Source organism: Phascolarctos cinereus, unplaced genomic scaffold (assembly GCF_003287225.1).
Source record: "Phascolarctos cinereus isolate Bilbo 61053 unplaced genomic scaffold, phaCin_HiC Scaffold_726;HRSCAF=1367, whole genome shotgun sequence".
Lineage (NCBI taxonomy): Eukaryota > Metazoa > Chordata > Mammalia > Diprotodontia > Phascolarctidae > Phascolarctos > Phascolarctos cinereus.
Genome location: NW_027556098.1, coordinates 97,955,695 through 97,979,332, shown reverse-complemented (window position 1 = coordinate 97,979,332; position 23,638 = coordinate 97,955,695). Strand labels below are relative to the sequence as shown.

Genomic DNA, 23,638 nt, shown 5'->3' with positions numbered 1-23,638 from the left:
TCTGGTCCAGGAGGAGCAATCAATTAATCAATCAACAGGTATTTGTTAAGCATCTACCAAGTGTCAAGCACTGTGCCAGGCATTGGGAATAGAAGTGCAATGAAGGAGAAAATCCCCATCCCCACCCCTGCAAGGTGCTTGCATTCTGAAGGAAAGGGAATAAGCATATATAAAGAGTCTATTACATGCCAGTCACTCTGCTAAGAATTTTTTACAAATATTATCTCATCCTCATAAGAACCCTGAAAAATAGGTTCTACTATTATCCCCATTTTACAGTTGAGGAAACAGAGGTTAAATGATTGACCAGGGTCATCTAGCTAATAAATGTTTAAGGCTGGATTTGAACTCAGGTCTTCCTGACTCCAAGCCCAGTGCTCAATCCACTGCTTCACCTGGGTGCCTCCATGGGGGAGACAAGTACACATAAAAATATATACAGCGTAAATGTGAAGTTAATAAATACACATGTACATACAGATTAGCTAAATATAAAGTTTAGGAGGGAAGGCATTAGTAGTTGGGGGAATCAGGAAGGGCTTCATGCAGAAGATGGTGCCTAAACTATATCTTCAAGAAAGAGAGAGATCTTATGAGGTAGAAGGTGAGGAAGAGTATATTCCAGGCATGAGGACAGCCAATACAAAGGTACAGAGTTGGAAGCTATTGTTTGTCTTTTGGTTTTTTTGTTTTGGTTTGGGTTTTTTTAGGCAATTGGGGTTAAGTGACTTCCCCAGGGTCACACAGCTAGGAAGTGTCAAGTGTTTGGTCTGAGGCCACATTTGCACTCAGGTCCTCCTGACTTTAGGGCCGGTGCTCTATTCACTGCACCACCTCACTGACCTTTGCCTTTTGTTTTTTAAGAAGACTAGTAGCTTTTTCGGTTCCTGGCTTCCAAGATGACCAAGAAGAAGAAGAACAAAGGGTGAGCCAAGCAGGGCCGCAGCCACGTGCAGCCCATCGGCTGCACCAACTGTGCCCGCTGCGTGCCCAAGGACAAGGCCATCAAGAAGTTCATCATCCACAACATTGTGGAAGCTGCGGCCATCAGGGACATCTCTGAGGCCAGCATCTTCGACTCCTACGTGCTGCCCAAACTGTATATGAAACTGCATTACTGTGTGAGCTGCGCAATCCACAGCAAGCTAGTGAGGAATCGGTCCCGTGAGGCCCGAAAGGATCGGATACCCCCAGCCCACTTCAGAACTGCTGGTGCTGCTCCCAGACCCCCTCCAAAGCCCATGCAAAGAGCTGTCTGCCCATCAACATTCCTGAACTGATCAGAGAAAAATAAAACTGTTGGTCAACCTTAAAAAAAAAAAAGAGGACCAGTAACATCACAAGTGATGTCTTGATTTGTACGTGAATTGGATTTAAGTGAGTTACACAAAGTCATCAGCCTCACTCTCTCTTTCAGAGTCATCCAAGTCCAGTGGCAAGACAAAAGTCAGGACGACTGTGGAGATGGCCCAGAATGCGGTGGACGATCTTGGCATCTTCAATGTCTGATCAAAGCTCTAAGAGCTCCACAGAACCTATTTTAGATGCCTTCATGGCTGTTGGAACACATTGTTCTCATCCTTTCGTTCTGCTGGGGTAGACACTCCCCAATTCACCAAAGGGTTTGAGACTTGTCCCTAACCCTCAACTTGATTTAGCCTGTCTGCTAACTGTCTGACAGTTTACCGGTTGTGGCCACTGAGCATGCTACGGCTTCTTGGAGACACAAGTGGGAGTTGGGTGAGAGATGGACACCAAAGGTGGATGAGCAGCCCTGAAAAGGGCTTAACAGCCCTCACACCAGAGGTGCTTGTCCTTCTGAGCACCTCATACGTGGAGAAAGTATAATGAGGGAAAAACAGAGAGATGATCCCAGATCTTAGCTGGATCCAAGACTGGTCAACTACTTTACTGAAATACAAAGTAAACTCTTTTTTGTTTATGATTTTCCTCCAGATTCATAATCACATCAAAAGGGGAAATAAGGTTACTTGAGCAAAATTTGCTTTTGATGAAGCCAAACTAAAGTTTAGAAATCCTTTTTCAGTGTTCACAAACTATCCCACTAACATCATGCCTGCCTATGACCACAGAGATTATAAATGCCTGAGGCAGGATTCACATTTGCGTCCAGAGCTCTATTCACTTCACCATGCTTCCCCAAGTTGAAATTAAGCTCAGTGGCTGAGAGTCTGAAGATTCCATGCTCTTCCCCCAGCTCCCCCTTTTGTCTGACAAATTAGGAAAAATGTGTCCACAAGTCTTGTTGTGCCTCTTAAGGCTTTCTCTCTGTTGATTTCCTATTTATCCTGTATATAGCTTATTTTTTTTTTAGTGAAACAATGGGAGTTGTGACTTGCCCAGGGTCACACAGCTAGTAAGTATCAAGTGTCTGGTCGGATTTGAACTTGTATATACCTTATTTGTACATACTTGTTTGTCTATTGTCTCCTCCCATAATGAGCTTCTTGAGGGCAGGGACTATCTTTTTCCTTTCTTTCTGTCCCCAGCAATTAGTATTTAATGCCTCGTGAAAAGTATGTGTTGAATAAATGCTGGTTGACTGTACTTTAGCATCCATTCAGAAATTTCCTTGCTGCTCCCTGCCAACACCATTCTCCCTTTCCCTACCCTCACCCAATCATTTTGTGGCTACAAAGAATAGAACTCAAATCTGGCCCCATGCCCCACTCCCATTCTGCAGAGGAGGTAGAAGTAAAAGAGAGAAGAAATTTGTTCTGTCTAGGGTGACAGCCCCACAGCACATTCTGTAGTAGTACTCTGCTAGAGAGAACAAGGGTGGGTTGCCAACATATGTGGGAGGCTTGAGCAGGCCTGAAGGAAAAAGATTGTCATCCGCTGGGGCCAGTTCTGTTCCCCTCAAAAGTCACTTGAAGCAAGGACTGAAACAGTGAAAAGTAAATTTTTCAGCACAGGAAGAGGCTGAGATAAGATTTGAGGTCCAGCCTTTGGGGATCTGCCATCAAAAGGGAAGGTGTCAGAAAATGAGCAGTGAGAATAAGGGTGGAAAAAACTGAAATTACCAAAGATCCCAGGAGGAAGAAAATTCATTTAAAAATCTAGAGAACAAGCAAATAAATCAACAAGATTTTAGTAAAAGAAGGAAAGATGGTCTCCAGGACATCTAAATGAGTCCAATTTTCTCTGAATGAATATTTCAAGACAAAGCAAAATGAACCAATGCCTGATGAAGCAGAGATCTTTTTGGCTTTCCAATAGCACGTGGAATCACATCATGGTATTTGTGAATGGTTCAAAAGATAAATAAGAGTCATGAAAGCAGAACTTATGGACAGCCCAGCAGAAATAATAGGCAGAATAGAAACATTTAAATCCACCATAGTGAATCTCCAAAGAAACAAAACAAATGATCAGAAATGCAAATTCACAGATGTGAAAGACAATATGGAAGAAGAACAATAGCTAATAGCTAACATTTGCACAAGGACAGCTAGGTGGTGAGGTGAGTAGAGTGCTGGGCCTGGCGTCGAGAAGATTCATCTTCTTTAGTTCAAATTCAGCCTCAGATACTTACTAGCTGTGTAACCCTGGGCAAGTTATTTAACTCTGCCTCAGTTTCCTCATCTGTAAAATAAGCTGGAGAAGTTAATGGCAAACCACTCCAGTGTTTTTGCCAAGAAAACCCCAAATAGGGTCACAAAGAGTCAGACACACTGAACAACAACTGAACAACAGCATCCTTTGTACCATGCTGACTATGTGCAAGGCACTGAGCTAAGTGTTTTACAATTATTACCTCATTTGATCTTCACAACAGTTCTGTAAGGTAGTGCTATTATTATACCCATTTTAGAGTTGAGGAAAATGAGGCAAACGAAGTTAAGTGACTTGCCCAGGGTCACACAGCTAGTCACTGTCTGAGGCTGGATTTGAAATCAGGTCCTTCTGATTCCAGGCCACTCTATCCACTGTGCTGAACACATAGTATCTATACAAGCAAAGCATGTGAATTCAAAGACTGATGCATAGAAACAATTTAAGAATCATAGGTCTCCCAGAACACTCTAATACAAGAAATCTTACAAGAACACTGCCCAGAACTTCTAAGACAGATTCCATGTTTGACTTTCCTGTGCCCTGGAAAGCTCTGCTACAACCGGTATAGTAAGACCCAACATTCAGTATGTGCAAGGATTAACCACAACTTTTCTATCATGGAACAAACCTTCCTCATACTCTCCTACCCCATGACGTGTCCAAAGAATTGATGAGGCCCTCTGGCTGGAAGCAGGAAGACTGTGATTGTTCTCCAGCTATTTATTTCCGTCAGTTCTCAATGGGGAACTCCCTTTAGTCTGACCAGAAACTCCAAATGTACAAAATTGCCCTGCCTCAAGATTTGGGACTCTCAATTGGGGCACACACCCCACTGTACGCACATGCCACTGTGCAGGACTGGGGGACAAGGGAGCCACATGCTTGTGAGTAATAAAGCTGTCGGTCTTGGCAAGCATCAAATGCTGTCTCTGTCTCACAGTATTCATTTCACTGACAGCTGTCCTGCAATCCCAATGGGATACTGGGATTCAGACATGCTTCAATGGAACAAGAAAAAAAAAATAAACAAACCCTCCCCCCAGACAGGGTCTTTCCTTAGAAGGGAGTGTCACAGATCCTGAGGAAGTATTTACCAGAAAGTCAGTGGCCAAGGGACTGTTGGGCCCCAGAAGATCTTGCCCTCCGGATTCAGCACAAAATCAAAACTAATCACAAGAAGGCAGAGCACTCTCTGCCCCATTGTCGATTACAGTGATGGAACAGGTGGGAGACATCCTGACCCGGAAAAGGCATCCACTGCTGTGCCCCAACCAGTGATGGCAGAGACCTGTACCCAGAGGCATGTCACTAGGCAAGAAGTGAAACCAAGGACAACATCAGGCAAAAGGAGCAACGACAGGATAATGAAAGTCTAGATCAGGGGTGGGGAGCCTGGGGCCTCAAGGCCTTCTAGGTCCTTGGGTGTGGCCTTTTGTTCTTACAGAACAAATCCTTTTTATTTAGGGGATTTGTTCTGTGAAATGTGGATTCAGTCAAAGGGCCACACTTGAAGACCTAGAGGGCCGCTCCCCACTCCTGGTCTAGATGAATGGCTTCTTTGGGTGGTTAGTACAGGTGGACACACAGTTCCCCTGTCACAGATGAGTTTGTGACCCTATTAGGAGTGTTATCAGCTGGCCTGCTCCCATCAAACACCATGACTACAGCAAATATACATCCAAAAAAAGAGTTACTTACAAATGAACTGAAATAGGCATCATGCTTGTTGCTCTGAAGGCTTCACACATCACCTTGAAAATGTGTTCCTATACATTCATTTATCTAGTTTTTAATAAAGGAAAGCTCTTTCCCTGCCTACTTTAAACATTGAACTGTTTCCATACAAGTGAGGCATCAATTACGTCATTCACAAAGGGATTTGAATCTTGAATTTGAATATACCACAAATATTCATCATCCAAATCTTATTTGAAAGCTGTTCCTTCATACATGTATATATGGCAATTACATACCACCAACACACTAACTTTCCTGTGAAAGTAAGCAGCAAGCCAATTACACGCCAACAACACACTAACACTTCTGTATCTTACAGGTAAGCAGCAGTTGTTCCCACTACGAGGCCTTTGAGAGAGGAGTCATTTAACACGGGCAGTCCCAACTAGCCTCTACCTGGCCACCTAATTCTTCACTGGCTGTTGTTATTGACTGTTGTTGGTATGTAATTGGCATGTAACTGGCTGTTGCTAGCTTTGACACTGTGATGTTGGTGTGTAATTGGCATGTTGCTAATTTTGGCAGTAAAGTGCTGACATGGTGTATAATTGATATTTTATTGACTTTGACATTGATGTTGCCATGGTATTGGCATGTTGTTTGGTGTGTTGGCTTGGTGTGTACATGTGATATTTTCATTTTGTTATCGTGTTGTTGTCATGACAGTGTGATGTTGGCATTTTATTGGCGTGAATGCATGGAACTGTCCCCTCCTTCTTTCCTTCTTCTTTGCCAAATTGCCTATACTGTCTGGGCTAGGTTTTCTTCTTACATCTCCAAAGCTAAGGATATGACTGTTCACTTGGACAATTATTTCCTTTAGGTTGCTAAGACAAATTGCATGTATACATTCTGAGACAGTCCTAGAACTAGAATTTGGTGTTTATCTGTGTTTTGATGAAGGCCAATATACTCACAGAGTAGTGGGGATATGGGGATCACAAAAGTTCAAAAAATCCCTCCAGCACAGTACCCTCAGCCTAACCCTTGAGGTAGCAGTGGGTAACACACTGCAGCTAAGCTGTGTCCTTTTTTTGTTTTTTTGAAGCTGGAGTTTTTTTTATATAAGAAGGCAATACTGACAGGATGTCTAGCAGGATTTTTCTGGCCAGAGGCCCATCAATGTGATTGGTAGATTTGGGGAGTTGAGATACCCAGAGGATTGAGGTATCAATGGGCTTTGAATATGGGCTTATTAGAATATTGATGTGCTAATAGCTGGGTAGTTGTGACTAAATAATGCAAGCCTTTTCTTTAAAAAAAAAGTTGTGTATCTTGCAAAAAAGTAGCAGTTGTTTTCATTCAGACACCTTACAAAATTCATTTAGAAAAACAGAAAGTCTAGAATATCAAAAGAAATAATGAGAAAAAAAGTGTAAAAGGAAGAGGTTTAGCAGTACCAGATCTTAAACTGTATAATAAGGCAGTAATTTTCAAAACTATCTGGTAGTGGCTAAGAAATAGAGAGGTAGATCAATGGAATAGAATAGGCATACAATTTACAGCAGCAAAACATAATAATCTTGTATTTGACAAGTGTAAAGACTTAAGATTTGGGGATAAGAATTCATTATTCAGTTAAAAAAATTGCTGGGAAAATTGGAAAGCAGTATGGCAGAAACTGGGCATAAACCAATATCTTATACCACTTACCAAGATAAAGTCATAATAGATACATGGGCTAGATATAAAGAGAGATTTTATGAGAAAATTAAAACATGGAACTTATTACTTATCAGATTTATAGATAGGCAAAAAATTTATAAATAAATAAGAGATAGAGAGCAAAGTTAGGTGTAAAATGGATAATTTCAATTGCAGTAAATTAAAAAGGCTTTGTTCAAATAAAACAAATGTAGCCAGGATCAGAAGGAAAGCAGAAATTGGGGAGAAAATTTATAGACAGTTTATCAGATAAAGGTCTCATATCTAAAATATTCAAAGAACTTTGTCAAATCTATGAGAATACAAGTCATTCCCAATTGATAAATGATCAAAGGATGTGAACAGGCAGTTTTCCAATGAAGAAATCAAAACAATATATGAAAATTAATATGAAAATGTTATGTGAATAACATTACATGAAAAATAATATGAGCATGCTCTATATTATTATTGATTAGAGAAATGCAAATTGAGATATCATTTTGCACCTACTAGATTGGCTAAAATGATAGAAGGGAAAAGTGACAAATGTTGGAGGGGATGTGGAAAAATTGGGGCCTTAATTCATTTTTGGTAGAATTGTGAACTGGTCCAACCATTTTGGAGAGCAATCTGGAATTATGCATACATATATTAAATTGCCTATGCCTTTGGACTCAACAATAACACTACTTGGCCTATTTCCAAACACAATTATGGAAAAAGGGAAAGAACCTATGTGTTCTAAAAATGTTTATAGCAGCTTTCTATGTGGTGGCAAAGAACCAGAAATTGCAGGGATACCCATTAATTGGGGAATGGCTAAACAAGTTACAGTAAATGATTGTGATGGAATACTATTGTGCTGTAAGAAATGATGAGCTCAATGATTTTAGAAAAATATGGAAAGACTTGCACAAAATAATGAAGAGTGAAATGAGCAGAACCAAGAGAACACTGTATACAGTAACAGCAATATTGTTTTAAGAATGATTTTGAGTGAATAAGTTATTTTGACTATTAGAAATACCCGAATTAACTATAAAGGACATATAAAGAAAGATGCTGTCTGTATCCAGAGGAAGAACTGGTAAATAGAGGTATGTATAGAATAATTTTATATATATATATATACATAACATACATACACACATACCTATATATACACATACATGCATATACCTATATATACATATACTTATATGCATGTGTTTGTGTGTATGTGTATATATATATGTGTGTGTGTGTATATATATTAGACACACCTATTTGTGTCTAATGGTAGCCTTTTTGGGGGGTGGGGTGCAGGGTGAGGGAAGAAACAAAAGAAATTTATATGATAATTTTATTGTATATTTGAAAGAAATAGCAAGTTGTACACAGCAGATCTGCAGTTTCACATGCAAGCATCTTTTTTATTGTACTGTGTTATAGAAATGTTTGTTTTATTCCACATATTAAAGATTAAATGTTAAAAAAAGGACTTGACGTTTGACTAAAGGTATGGTCTGGTCCTTGGGTCTCCTTACCCTGCCAATAACCATCCTTATGCACCCATAATGATTCAGTGACTGGGAGAAGCAACCCACTTTTTAATGGGACTTTTGGGCCCTGGGGCTCAGGTTACCATGGTCCCAGGCTAGGGAGGACTTGCCAGAAGACTAATGTCCTGCTATATGAGGAACCCAAACCATAGCCTATCTCACAGTAAGATCCTTCACCTCCCTGCGGCAGACGATTTACCTCTCTTGAGGAAAAACGTATCATTGGAATAGATCTATCAGCACACTTGATCACTCAGTATATGGAGAAGAATGGCCTACCTCACATTCTGTCCTTCAGCGTATGGCCATCAATGTAGGGGCTTGGTTACTCCTTATGCTCCTCCTTTTTTCTTTTGTTTCTTCCTTCTTTGTTCTTCATTCCATTCCGGTAGCACAAACCTGCCAATATGGGATCCCAAGAGGGGGACATGATGGCTCTAATTCAAGGACGGGAACAAATGGGAATTCTACAACCTGTCACTTCTCACTAGAATAATCCAGTGTGGCCCAGCAGAAAGGCCAGTGGAATCTGGCACCTGATCATTGACTGTAAAGAATGAAACAGGGCATAGTACCTGATGTGACTGCTATTAATGAGAGAATGGCTACAACACTGGGGGTCTAGTATGTAGTGGTTGACCTGGCCAATGCCTTCTTCTCAGTTCTCCTCTGGGAAGAAGATCAAAAACAGTTTTCTTTCACCTAGCAAAGGAAACCATTATAGGCCTACCACAAGGGTATCTAAATAGCCCTGCTCTCTGCCCCCTGTGGGTAGGATGGAGAGCTAAGACATCCTCCATTACAGTGAGCATTGTGCTGGTCACTCCCACTGAAGTGAAGGCTCAATAGGCCTTGACTGCCCTCCTCCACACCCTAATACAGGATACGAAGGCAACCAACCCAGTCAGGATCCAGGGTCCATCAATACAAGTGAAATTCCTGAGAGTCCAAGGACAGGAGCCCAGAGAGGCATACCAAGACCAGTTAAAGAAAAGTTGCTCAGTCTGGAACTTCTCACTATAAAAAAGAAGCCCTGGGCACTTCAGCAATGTTGGGGATCTGTAAGGATGTAGAGGGCCACAGGCTGTTCAAGAGGTCTCACTGATGGGTGAAGGCCCCTCTCAGGTGCTGATCTTTGAGCAAAGGTCGCCTGGTTCGGTGCTCCATTGTATGGATCTTTAACAATCTTTAACTCCCCTAGTTATTGTATGGTCTTTAGCAGTCTATTCTGGGATTGGAGTCAGATAAGTGCACAGGACATGCATGCACTATCCTTGAGCACAGCATGGGCTATACGTCATTGTAACTTGAGAAACAGTTCCTGTTATTTTACTATATAAGTAAGTGCTTTGCTAAAAATAAAGAGTTGCTTCCATCTTGTCTCCGGCCTCATCAATGCGCATTCAAGATAGAAAGTTAAGCTGGTCTTATTCCTTCAAAGTTAGGATCCTGGCTCTAGCGGCGAGCTGAGTTAGCTGTGCACAGCACAGCAACAGGTGCTTCCTGCATGTTTTCTCAAGCTCCCCTACCAGGTGACAAGACAATCTGCTATTTTCTCCTAGGGACCCACACAACAGCAAACCTTTGAGCAGGTTCAGGATGCCATCAAGCCTGCCCTCTGAGGAGCTTGAAAGGGTCCTCTTTCTCTCCCATCTACTGGGCACACGTTTATGAGGAGCTAAAGAGAGGGGCTGCCACTAACCCTGACAATTACTGATAATACACTCACAACTAACCCACCCTACTAACCATGCCCAAGGGGAAAATAGTTTATCTGTTTAGTCTTCCCCTCTATAATCCAGTGGCAGTGGGATGTGAATAGTAAACTCACAGGCCACATGCCCCAAAATCACAAATTATTGGTTTGTCTGCCTGGAGGTAAGGCTATGCCTCCCGGACATCAATCTCAACACCCACCAAGAAAGGACCTTCACAGATAAGATCTTCAGATGCTACTATTTAATACCAGCCACCACCAGCTTAGAAATCCCCAAAGATGTATCATGGCGGGCAATTTTGGTATAGACACCTGGGAGTGATAGATGGGCACCAGACATAGTAGCCACTGGAATCAGGAATATAGTTTATGTAGAGTATAGCTGAAAATGGGAAACTAGGTAACCTAATTTAACAGGTAATCAGAGTGAAAATATATACATATACACACGAGTATGCATGTGTGTGCATATACATATATATATGTGTGTGTGTATATATGCATACACATATAGTTACATATACAGAGATATACATATGTATGTATGTGTGTGTATGTATATCTGTGTGTATATGAAGAAGTCTAAGGGTTTTGGGGTGCTGGGGCCCCAAGATCACGGTACCGGGCCCAGCTGAATGAATTCAACTCAAATCTTCTTCAGCCAGAGGAAAAGTTTATTAGTGATAAATCACATTGACCAGGTGACGCCCGTAAAGACGAGCAGGCATGAGAGGTTCTCAGCCTTTTGAGCGTGAGATTCTCAGCATCTGAATGAGGGCCAAGGTGGATCTTAAATACCAAAGCAACTTTGGGTGGCCAGAGAAGGGGGTTGGGAAGAGGGTCTAGGTAAGAATTCTAATTGGGGAGGTCAGAGAGATTGAATAAACAATGGGAATAGATGATGGAGGGAACAGGAAGGCAGAAGTTTGAAAGGCATCTGCACAAAATCAAGGTGGGGCTAGGACTTTCAAAAGGAGATACAGGAAGTTGATAAGGAACAGTTTGAGACAAGAGAAGGCCTTTCTGGGGCCTATAGACAAAAGAGAGCCTAAGGCTTTCAAAGGGAGATGAGGGTCTGGGGCCTGTGAGTCAGATTCCCTTTTGGGGCAAAGGGCAAAGATCTTGGCTTGGGCCCCGCCCCATCATATACACACACACATACACACACACACATATTTATGGACTTAATACTGTGCCTGGCACATAAGAGCCTAGTAAATGCTTGTTGGGCAGCAAGGTGGTACAGTACAGAGTGCCAGGCCTAGAGTCAAGAAGACTCATCTTCCTGAATTGAAATCTGGCCTCAGATACTTACTAGCTATGTGACCCTGGGTGAGTCACTTCACCTGGTTTGCCTCAGTTTCCTCATCTGTAAAATGAATTGGAGAAGGAAATGGAAAGCCACTCTAGTATTGTTGCAAAGAAAACCCCAAATGGGTCATGAAAAGTTGTACCCAACTGAAAACAACTGAACAACAAATACCTTGTTACTGATTGACTGACATACCACCACTCTTCTGTTCCCCAAATATACCCTATTGCCTCCTATGAAATTCCCCAGGTGCTTGATCACAAGACATTCCAAAATGGAGCAAATTGCTCCAAGACCTGAAACTATGAAATCTAGAACCCAAAAAACAAACAACAAGGGTTCTTTGAGTCAAAAGTGTGAAGGTCTATGGAGCAATTTCTCATACCTGTGTTAATAAGGAAAGGATTATGAAGCCACAGCGTAGGAGCTTTGTGCCCTCTCTTGTCCTCTGTGCAGTGAGGGCAGCTGCTACCTTTTCTGGAACCCCTGTATGAATACTCTGTGCTCTTGCCCCAGAGTGGCTTATCATAGCTGGTTGAAAGTTTCCTTGAAGTGAGAAGTGAGGAAGGGGAGGGGTCTGTGGATATTATTCCTCTGGCTTTGAAATAACATTCTGAGCCCTTCCTGGATATCTACCCTTTAGTCTTGCCCTTGGGACAGCTGTATCACAGCTGCCCTGGGGTTCTTTAAAATAAGAGGTAGGTCAATGGGAGTAAATAAGGATATTATTTCCTTGGCCCTGAGTCAATATATTCCATTGTGTACTTACTGGAACCTCATTTTTTATCAGTTCTCTAAATGTTATTTTTCCTAGGAAATAAATGGGATTAAATGGGAGTATTATTTCCTTGGCCCTGAGACAATACATTCCATCACGCCCTTAGTTTAGCTGGAGTGGACCCAACAAGCAAAGCCCCAGGACATATATAAATCTCCTACCCTTCACACTCTACCCAACTTTTCTCAGGTGAGTAAGATGATTCTATAGTTCATCTCCTTTCACCTTCATGGAGGACCGGCATTCTGGAATTAAGACTATCTGTTCCCCAATTTCCCAGTCCCTGCTATGCTCTCAGGAAAATGAGGAAGCACCTTCTTCACTTTTAACCAGCTTTCTTTCTCCCTGCAGGACACAGCCTTCTAACAAGATGAAACCTGCCTTCTTTTTCCTGCTCATCCTCGTCACCCTTCTAGCACTGATGTCCCCTGGCCATGCTGACTGCTCTTTAGACTTGATTGTGGAGAAGAAAATACAGGAAGCTCTTTCCAACTTAGGTAATAGACCTTAAGGGAATTGGAGTATAGAAGCCTAAACTTTCTAGACCCCAACTCCATCCCTGAATCTCAAACACAAATCTTACTCCAGTTCAGGACAATCTTCCTGTCGGTCACAGGGCACAATCTAAAACCTTAAGTGTCCCCAGGGCTGAGATCCAGTGTCCAATTTGGAGAAATGAGAGAGGTGCAGGGAAATGAGTGAGATTTGTAGGATGAGGTTAAGCAAGAAACATCCCATCCTCTCATTGCCTGACTTTCAGAGACTGCATATCAGAGACCTCTCTCTTGTACAAGTGTGACAAGAAGTGGCACACTCTCCACTTGCCCTTCAGGTAAGTGACTAAAGATACTCCCTAATCTCACTTCCCAGGATTTCATCTTCCCACAGCCTACTCCTGTTCTTCCTCTACTCCAATTGTTCTACTGCATTAAGCTTATGGACTTATGAACCCCCTCCCCCAAATATCTTTGCTTCCTGTCTCCATTTTCTCTTGGGGGTTGATACTGGGGGACACTTGCTTTCCATTTACTCTCTCACTCTTTTTCATTTCTTCCTCTTATATCTCTTTAAACTCTTCTTTTCTTTTCTCTTCCTAGCCTCTTCACCTCATCTGGCTCCTTCTTCCTCCTCTGTTTCCCCTCCCATTCCTTTGACCACTGCTTCAATTTGGCCATTAATGAAGGAAAAGGGTAGGAGGGGCCTATGCATAGTGGCAAGAGAGTTTCCCTGGCATCTAGGGGCTCACAGTGTTTCTGCCTCCTTGTAGGGTTTAAAGTTACTGGCTGTGCCTGTGGCCATGGCTGCGGTTCTTGGGATGTTCAAGGGGACGACACGTGTCATTGTCAGTGCAAAGGCATGGACTGGACCACCGCTCGATGCTGCAAGACTTTCTAATGAGAGGAAGGTGGGAACATCACCACACTTGGCCTTCATGTTCTGACCTTGAATAAAATCATGACCCCCAAATCCCTCCGGACATTAGCTCCACTCCTGACCTCATAACCCCAAGCTCTCCATAGCTCAAAGCATTTCTGCTTCCCCAATGTAGAGTCATAGTCTCTGTACCTCAGTCTGCCTCTCTCATGTCACTCTTCTCCCTTCTAGATGATCACTATTTGCTCCCCCATCTCATCCTATCCAGGGTAGGATCTTGGATGGATGAATGTAATGAAGAAACTGAGATTGGGACACAGGAATCCATGGTGTCTTATTATGCTAGAGGGAAGCATGTGATGGGGGGGAGTGTTACAAAACCACTGAACAGAAGGCAATCCAAATTTTCCTCTGGTTACTTCTAGGGCTACCATCTGAGCAACCCACTACGGTTTCTCACAGCCTCCCCTCACCCCATTTAGATTATTATCACAGGACTGACCCTACATTCCCATACTGTACCTAAGGTGATACAGGATATTTTTGGTAGAAGTCCACTTTTCTATAACACAAAGAATTTGGTGGAACTATAAAGAAAAAGGGGAACTAGCTTTTGAAAACCCAGTCCTACCTGGAACCTTCCCTTTATCTGCTCTCCTTTTAGGTAGAGGATCTTCAAATTGAACAACATTGGAGAGAGAATTGTGAAGTACAATCTATCTCCCAAGGAAACATGGTGGCTGGCCCACTTGTGACCAGATGCTAGAAACAAAAGGTAGCCCAGAAAGCTATACCACCCTCAGTGAACTGGATTAAGATTATTTTAGAGTAGGATTTCAAAGTTTGGTTCTGTAATTCATCAATTCTGTATTCTCGAATTTTTTAAAATTTTTCCTTCTCTCTTGGCTTCTAATAAAATCGTCTTACGAAAGTTTTTTGTGGTGTTTTTGGGGAGGACTGAGGGAAGGTTTGGGGGTGCAGTCATTGAGATGGTCAGAAGCTAGCATGGAAGAGAAACAGAGGACAAGAATTAGAAAAAATCATCACTTCAACAGCTCTGGGCTATGACATACAGTAGAGAATGAGAAAAGGAGAAACCTCAAGCTGGACTGAGTTTAGAAGATGGCTATAACAGTTTGAAATTGTCTTGCCTTTGGCAATTTCCTTACACAAAACAGACATTTACGAAAAGCTGTGAAATGTTATACTATAAGATAGGTAAAATAGAGGTACTCAGGTAAATTAAGAGTCTGCTTGGCCCAGGTGAGCACTTAACTATGACTTTCAGTTCCAGCCTGTTACACTCTCAAGTTCACTGTATTATTTCCCTTAGTGCTGATGCTTGGGAATACAGACTCATTTCTTGGAGGAAGGGAGGTGTCTGGCTACAGCCCCGAAGCTCCAAGTCAAAACTGCTTCTTGGAAGCCACCCAAACCCTAAGCAAGCTATTTTGTTGTTTGGTCATTTCAGTCATGCCCAACCCTTCACGGCCTTATTTGGTGTTTTCTTGGCAAAGACAATGGAGTGGTTTTGCCATTTCTTTCTCTAGCTCATCTTACAGAAGAGGAACTGAGGCAAACAGGATTAAGGGATCTGCCCATGGTCACATAGCTAGTAAATGTTGGAGGAGTCCTCCTGATTTCAGGCCTGGTACCCCATCCACTCTACTACCTAACTGCCCCAAGCAACTTACACATTTCCCTAAATTCCATAACTGAATTTCTTTGGACTCCTTTCACTGTCCAGTCTAAATCTAACTTCAGAAAAGATTCCCTTCCAAAGGACTTCTTTTTTTTTTTTAATTCTGTCTCAGTTAATTGTTTGGTAATCTGTAAGTCATTTTACGTCAATATAAATTAGCATTCCAAATCTCACACATTCCAAATCGCACAATACATCCATAATATTAAGTGTCATCTAGCCCAGAAATGGGTATACTTAGGATTAATATATAAAGAAAAGATAATACTTACAAGGCTAAGACATGGTGTCAGACTCCTAGACAAAGTAGAGGAGCATTGGTTGGGATCGCATTTTGAACTGGACATGAATCAATACGGCAACTTACCAACCATCAAAGCTATAACAAATGCAAAATAAGAGAATGAGAGTATCCTTGGTCTGTGCACTTGAGTTTTGTGTTCATTTCTGGGCACTACATTTTAGGAAAGACATTTACAAGTTGAAGCATGTCTAAAGTAGGGTGACCAGGATGGTAAGAAGACTGAGGACCACATATAAATTTCTCATGAAGGAATTTTCAGAGAGAGGGGGGCTAAATCCAGAAGCAACACCTTTCTTGCATAGAAGTCATCAATAGAGACTCTGGGACTACAGATATCCTCTAGAGAACAGTAACAGTAAGAACCAACCTAGGCCCTCCATAAGAGTTTGGGAATGAAGAAATCCAGTTCTTATGAGGACTTAGCCCATATTATTAACCAGTTCAGGAAGAGGGGCAGAGAGGTCAGAAGGTCATGAGAGAACTAGGGATAGTTGATATGTCATTATACTAATTTTTGAAGTTCCAGGGAAAACTAGAGAAGCACTTGCACATTTAGCTAGACAACAATATTAATTTTTATCTAAGTCACTTATGCCTTGGATTTAATTGTTTATGCCCATTGATGAATGCGTTAATTACTATTTTGTTGTCCATGTTTATCAGCTTTTGTGCTTGAATTATTTATGTAAAGTCAGGAAGGCTGAGTTTGAATCCTTCCTCATTTACTATCTGTGTAACATGGGGCAAGTAACTTAATCTCTATATGTCTCAGTTTCCTCATTTGTTAAATGAGCATAATGAAAGTATCAGCCTCTCAAAATTGTTATGAGGAGCAAATGAGATTAACACATGAAAGGTGCTTTGCAAACCGTAAAGCACTATATTAATTCTAGCTATTATTATTGTTGCTATAGATTTGTTGTCTATTAACTATGAATGGCTTTGCTATTTATGTACATCGTATGCAGCTTTTATGCATACTTCATTTCTATTACATATGTGAGTGATATTTTATTGTTTTACGCTGTATGTTATGCTTGTGTTCTATGATTATTTATGAACGGCCTTGAGAGATTCATGTAATATGTTGTACATGTACTTCCGACACGTAGTTACAAAACATTCTGCGGAGTAGATTGGGGTGATTGATTGATTCAGTCTACCTCCACCCTTACTTTTGCATTATTTGTACATGTATTCTATTCCCATATTCTTTACTAAATTATGAACTCAATGAGGGCAAATCTCTTGTCTAATATTCACACTTCTTGCAATCAATCAACAAGCATTTATTAAGCATCTACTATTTGCCAGATATTGTGTGAGGCAATGAGGATGCAAAGACAAAAAATGAGGCAGTTCCTATTCTCAAGGAATTTCCCTTCTTTTGGGTGAGGGGAGAGACAATATCTACACATGTAAGAATACAGGCATATGTAAAGTGATTTGTACACCTTGAAGTGCTACATAGATGCTAGCTATTAGCATTAGTCATTCAATCAATAAACATTTATTAAGCACCTTCTATATGCCAGGCACTATGCTAAGCAATAAGGATCCAAATATGAAAAAAGAAAAGAGTCCCTGCCTTCAAACAGCTTATAATCTAATGATGGAAAACAACACATAAAAGGAAAAGGGAAGTGAGAGAGGGAGAGAGGCATTGTCAGGAGCATGATGAAGTCCAGTCCAAAGATATACAGACCTTCCTGACACCACATCTTGTGCTCTATCCATTACATCACCTAATTGCCTGTTACCAACGAGGATGATGATGATGACTACATCAACGACTATGGCAACAATAACAGCTACAACGTCTCACTCAGCTGCATTCATTTGGACTGAACTCCATCTTGCCTCCAGGAACTACAACATGAGGAAATCTATCATCCTGTGAAAGTTTGTCAGCCTTGGTACTTACATCTCACCAGTACCCTCAGTACCCTCTGCCCCTTTGATTGGAGGACTGGAGGGCAAAGCAAAGAACTCCTCTCAAAGCCTCTCTTCACTATCCTAGTCATCCTACCGTGCTTCAGCTTGTAAATGTCTTTCCTAAAGTGCCCAGAAATGAACACAAAACTCAAGTGCACAAACCAGGGATACTCTCATTTTATTCTTATACATTCATTATACTTCTCTTGTGCTTGAATTAGCTTTGATGGTCGCTAAGTTGCACTATTGATTCATATTGCATTCAAAGTGCCATCCCAATCAATGCTCCTCCTCTTTGCTTAGGAGTTTAACATTGTATCTTAGCCCTGTAATAAATTACCATCCTGGGGCAGCCAGGTGGTGCAGTGGATAGAGCACCGGCCCTAAAGTCAGGAGGACCTGAGTTCAAATCCAGCCTCAGACCAAACCCTTGACACTTACTAGCTGTGTGACCCTGGGCAAGTCACTTAACCCCAATTGCCTAAAAAAAGCAAAACAAAAAAAAAACAAGAAAAAATTACCATCTTTCCTTTATATGTCAAACCTAAGTAAACCCATTTCTGAGCTAGACAAAACTTAATATTATGGATATATTGTGCAAGTGTGAGATTTGGAATGCTAACTTATATTGACTTCCAGTGACCTACAGAAAAATTAATTGCTTTCTTGAGTGTTAACTTCTACCAAAGAACCAAGTTGTTAGACAGAATTTTAAAAAGAAGTCCTTGAGAACCTGAACAAGTCAATGTCTCAGTTTCCTCCTGTGTGAAATGAGGATAATAACGGCATCTACTGCCCAAGGTTGTTTCGAGGATAAAATAAGATAATATTTGCACTTTGCAAACTTTGAAGGGCTTTATAAATTCTAGCTATTCTATCAGTTATTATTACCATTGGTATGAATGCAGATTATGATTTTTTCTGTTCCATGGATTTCGGTCTACATTTCTTCCTTAAAATTCCCCATATAAGAGCCACCAGAAATACTAGAGTCTTAAGTCTGAAATCTTATTCTTTCAATATCCAAGGGATGCCATTCTTCCTTTTGGACATTCCATCTGTTGTTTCTCAATATCACTAATATTTTGGAGTCATATATGTGTCCACAATAATATCTGTTAGGAAGTTTATTGTGCATATCATCCCTAATAATATGACACCACCTATCACAACAGTGTTTAACAATTTACAGCCATATACCATTACTAAGTTAATATATTAGCATTAAAGAGATAATTTTTTTTTGACAATGAGCTTGTGGGCGCTATTGAAAGCATTACACAACTTACCAAATATGATGCAGATCAGTTTCCTCCTCCTCTTCTTCCTCCTCCTGTTCCTTCTGAGTTCGGAACTTCCTCCAATTGTAGGAACTGTCCAAAACATATGTGTATACACACACATACACACACACACACACACACACATATATATACATATATATATACATATACATATATATGTATATATATGAATATGCTAGAATCAGTTCAAATCAGCCCATGCTAAATTTTTGGTGTGAGCATTTATATATCAGAAATAGGCAAATGTTACAAATAAGAACTTGATTTATAGTTTTGCTGATTGCCAAGGTGTAAAAAAGTGATGGAAAAATGTTAATAATGCAAATTAAATATTAAGTATGTCAGGTACATATTTTTGGAGAGCCAGTTGTTAAATATTTACCAGTATCCCCATGGATATTAAAAGATATATGATATGTGTGTGTATATATGTATGCATATGTGTATATATGTATGTGTGTACACATGTGTAATGATTGCATTTGCGTGTTATACATAAAGATACACATACTGTATATATAATTGCCATGTAATATGCATATATCTTGTCTTTATACTATGTGATGCATGTTGCACATCTGTATATAAAGAAACACATATGTGTATATATACATACCATGTAATATGTATATATCTTGCCTATATACCATGTGATCTACGCTTATTTGCCTGTGAATATATTTCATAGGTATATATACACATGCACACATACATATATACATATATATTCTGGATATCAACAAATATATATGATTAGGTAGATATACATGAAGATATAGACATAGATATGTACTTTGGACAATTGCTATGGCTGGACAATGCTTGTGACTCAGAACAGAGGTAGAAGAGATTGGTCTGGATCATATTTTGGCAATTCCAAAATGTTTTGAATGGTCTCCAGCTGCTCACTACCACAAAAATCCATCTTTTCAATGCCAGCAGTCTCTCACTGATGCTATGATTATGAATAAAAGGTTATAGATATGGAGGGATAAAAAGACTGTATTGATAAAGTGAATTTTAAAATCCATTTTGTTATTCCTTTTGAAAAACAATTCTCTTTCCTGAAGCCATAAGCTTCCATTACTTATAGTTTCTTTAAAAACAAATACATAAGAGGCTGAGCCAAGATGGCTGATTACGGGCAGCCACCTAGCTGAAGAACTCACCCAACATTCCCCTCTCAATAACTTTTATCAAAAAGCTTCAAATTAAATTTTTGAGTGGCAGAGCCAACAATAGGTCAGGGGAAGACATTTTCCTGGCCTAAGAAAACTTTAGAGGTCAACAGGAGAAGTCCATGATACCAGAGAGGAGACCTTTCCAGAGCCCACAGAGTTGGTAGTGGCAGAAGCAACCACAGCAACAGCAGCATCTTTGGAGCCCTCAACCTCGAGACAGGAAGGGGATTGGACAACTGGTCAGCAAGAGATTACAGGGGACCTTTGCTGGCACTGGGTACAGCTGGTATTGATTAGCAGCTCTATTGCCCATAAACAGTTCTAAGTTGCAGTTCTAGGGTGAAGAGGAGCACTGGTGGTTGTTCACAAGGGAGCAGGGGTCCTGGTCACAGTTCCAAAGCAAAGAGGAATGCTAGTACTTGTGGCCGCAGAGGACCATGGGTCTTTCCTGGATAAAGAGAAGAGCACAGACCGTGGGAACAGTTGCCATACCTCTCCCAGGATCACATCACCTTGGAAACACCAAAATCTTGCAGATCCCCAGGGTTAATGCTGAAAACAGAAACATGAAAAATCCTGAAGCTTAGGACAATGTCTCCTCACCCCCAGGTAAGCAAGAGTCTAATTTTAAACTAAAATTCACAATCAAGAAGAGGCTGGAAAATGAGCAAACAACCACAAAATTAAAAAAAAGAATTTGACTGTAAAAAGTTACTACAGGGGCAGGGAAGATCAAGACATAAACTCAGAAGAAGACAACAATGTGAAAACAAATACAAAAAAGCCTCAAATAAAAATACTAATTGCATCCAAACCCAACAAGAATTTCTGGAAGAGTTAAAGAAAAAGCTGATGAGGAGTGGGGGGGAAATTAGGAAAAGAAATGAGAGTAATGCAAAAAAACAAAACAAAACATGAAAAGAGACTTAACAGCTTGGTAAAAAGAGGTACAAAAATACTGATGGCAAAGAATTAGAAATTGAGAGGATGCTCATCAGTTGGGGAATGGCTGAATAAGTTGTGGCGTATGATTGTGATGGAGTACTATTGTGCTATAATAAATGACAAGGGGGGTGGTTTCAGAAAAACATGACATGACCTATATGAACTGATGCAAAATGAAGTGAGAAGAACCAGGAGATCATAGTGCACAGTAACAGCAATGTTGTAGTGATGATCAACTGTGAAAGACTTGGCTATTCTTAATTCCAAAGGACTCATGATGAAAAAATGCTACCCACTTCCACAGAGAGAGAAAACTCATGAATTCTGAGTGTAAATTGAAATATAATTTTCTCACTTTCTTGATTATTTTGGCTTTTAAAAATATATATGGCTAATATGAAAATGTGTTTTACATGATTTCACATGTATAAGTGATATCATATTGCTTGCCATGTTACTGGGGGTGGAAGGGAGGGAGAGAATTTTAAACTCAAAATTTAAAAGAAAATGTTAAAAAAAATAAGGAACCAATTAAAAAAATTTTTTAAAGATTGGGTTGCACTAAGAAGCATTTGAGAGTATTGAAAGTACCATGAAATATCCAAAGAGCAATCTAATATGGTCTCTTCTTAGTACATTGTGAGTCCATCTCAAAAAAAAAAATGCATGCATTAACTTTAACAAAGTAGTAACAAAATCACTCTATTTGTTTCCATATTCCTCAACATTAATAAAATTTTCAGTGTATTTCCTGAATTTTATTAGTGTTGCTGCTATTTTTATTGTTTTGTTATTATTAACATAGCTGTTGTCAGTTATATATTGTTGTAATGTTGTATTAACATGGACATTTTTCTTCAGACCTACCAGCACTGAATTTTATCATTTTAACTGTTGTTACCAATTTAATGGGTGTTAATACAGAGACAATATAAATAAATGAAGCAATCAAAAAACAAAAATATCAATACATGCTTAAATGCAAAATAAATGTCTCAGGCAGTAAAAGATCTATGCCTATCATTTCATTAGATTTCTAATTAGGTTCGATTAGAATTAGGTTTCAAGCTCAAAGTTATCTCTGTCACTTTGTTGTCACCCCACCTGTCTAAAACTCCCATCACCCTCATGGCTACTATCACAGCCCCTCCCCCAGCTCCTCCTTGTTAGTTATGTTAGAGTGGCAGGCTGCTATCTGCAAACTGCTTTTTTGGGGTTGATCCCCTCACATTCTGGGCCCTACAGCAATAGAAGCACAAAAAATTGCAATTGCCTAAAAAGTAATGCTTATCCCTACTTGAGCCTCAGTTGACTAGAACATACTGTTGCTGAAGCTTTGTGGAGAAGAATAAGATGGGAAACACATAGTAGGGGTAGGAATGAGATATAGCTTAGGGAAAGTCTTTTGAGTCCTTGTCCATTTTTCTCCCTTTCTTTTGGGTGAGGTACTAGCATGAGGTATTAGTATGAAAGAAACAGATATGATATCTGTCAGCTTCAAGGACTGACTCCATCCCTTGACAGGTAAAGCTATGACTTTCCATTCTAAAGTCAAACTCTAAGTTGGAAAGGCTAATAGCTCAATTTCATCAAAGGAAATTTGAATAGCTTGGTTTATTCCCAGTGCCAATATCATGGAGGAAGCAACTCAACTAAAACATAGAGGTGGGAAGCAGGTAGATATGATTATTGTGCTAATAGAGTACAGTGACATTTCTGGGAATTCTGAGTTTGTATTTAGCCAGCATTAAAGTAGGGGAGGAATTGAAATAATAGGTGGCATATGTGAGACTAGCCTAATTATATTCTTCTTACTCTGACTGCTAATGTGTAAAGAGTAAGATAAGTGGAGGGAAAAAGCCTCTGATTTTGGTGAACTAGGATTACTATAGTGGCTTTGAATCCCTGAGTGGCTGTCCTTTTCTGTCCACTCCTAAGTGAACTCTTGTAGAAAGATGACCAGCAGAGTGGTCATCTTTCACTCCAAGGAATGTCATGTCCCTTTAAGCAAGACAAAGTATCAAGCACCATTTATTCAGTCGTGAATCTGCTCCTTTAAATGTAATGGACCTTGAATATCTATTAAAACCATCTTGAACTGTTCCTACTGTTAGGGGCTGAGTGTGACATCTGCTACCCACAGATAACCAGATAAACAGAAGTTAACAATGGGCCTTTTTATGATTTAAAAAAGCTAGAAACAAAGTAGTCCATCAATTAGAGAATGACTTAAAAAAAAGATTGTGGTAAATGAATGTAAAAGGAAATGACACTGTAGGAAATGACAAATATGTTGAATATAGAGAAGCATGGAAAAAACTTGCATGAACTGATGGCAAGTGAAGTAAGCAGAACCAGGAAAGTAATTTATACAATGACTACAACAATGTTAAAAAAAAACAAAAGAATGATAATCTCTCTCTCTCTCTCTCTCTCTCTCTCTCTCTCTCTCACACACACACACACACACACACACACACACACACACACACACACACAAAATGAATGTTGCAAAATTACTAAGAATAAGCTTGCTCCCAAACACACACACACACACATACACAAAATGAATGTTGCAAAAT

The 23,638-nt window shown here is 40.2% G+C and overlaps 1 protein-coding gene, 1 long non-coding RNA gene and 1 pseudogene across 4 annotated transcripts in view; 2 read left to right on the top strand and 1 right to left on the bottom strand.

Moving 5' to 3' along the window:
- LOC144454506 (uncharacterized) overlaps window positions 1-21,776 on the bottom strand; it is a 33,854-nt gene extending 12,078 nt beyond the window's left edge. For both annotated transcript variants that reach the window (XR_013482944.1, XR_013482943.1), the window contains exons 1-3: window positions 20,604-21,776; window positions 18,916-18,999; window positions 8,784-8,903 (exon numbers count right to left, since the gene is read on the bottom strand). This is a non-coding gene — a long non-coding RNA (uncharacterized LOC144454506). The remainder of the gene's footprint in view (window positions 1-8,783; window positions 8,904-18,915; window positions 19,000-20,603) is intronic.
- Window positions 900-1,280, top strand: LOC110217525 (small ribosomal subunit protein eS26 pseudogene; annotated as a pseudogene).
- On the top strand, window positions 12,398-14,616 carry RETNLB (resistin like beta). Of its 2 annotated transcripts, XM_078146688.1 has the most exons (5): window positions 12,398-12,500; window positions 12,663-12,808; window positions 13,072-13,143; window positions 13,579-13,716; window positions 14,350-14,616. In XM_078146688.1, the coding sequence occupies exons 2-4, from the start codon at window positions 12,682-12,684 to the stop codon at window positions 13,704-13,706; spliced, it is 327 nt and encodes a 108-aa protein (XP_078002814.1). In that variant the 5' UTR covers window positions 12,398-12,500; window positions 12,663-12,681; the 3' UTR covers window positions 13,707-13,716; window positions 14,350-14,616. The 2 variants fall into 2 exon arrangements, with proteins under 2 accessions (XP_078002814.1, XP_020855607.2); XM_020999948.2 differs by having other exon boundaries at window positions 13,579-14,616.
- Window positions 21,777-23,638: the final 1,862 nt, after the last annotated feature.

Bases quoted from the DNA above. Each gene is read 5' to 3' on its own strand.
- RETNLB (XM_078146688.1), top strand. From the start codon at position 12,682: ATGAAACCTGCCTTCTTTTTCCTGCTCATCCTCGTCACCCTTCTAGCA. The intron at 12,809-13,071 runs GTAATAGACCTT...CCTGACTTTCAG, and splicing joins GGAAGCTCTTTCCAACTTAG to AGACTGCATATCAGAGACCT. The intron at 13,144-13,578 runs GTAAGTGACTAA...GCCTCCTTGTAG, and splicing joins ACTCTCCACTTGCCCTTCAG to GGTTTAAAGTTACTGGCTGT.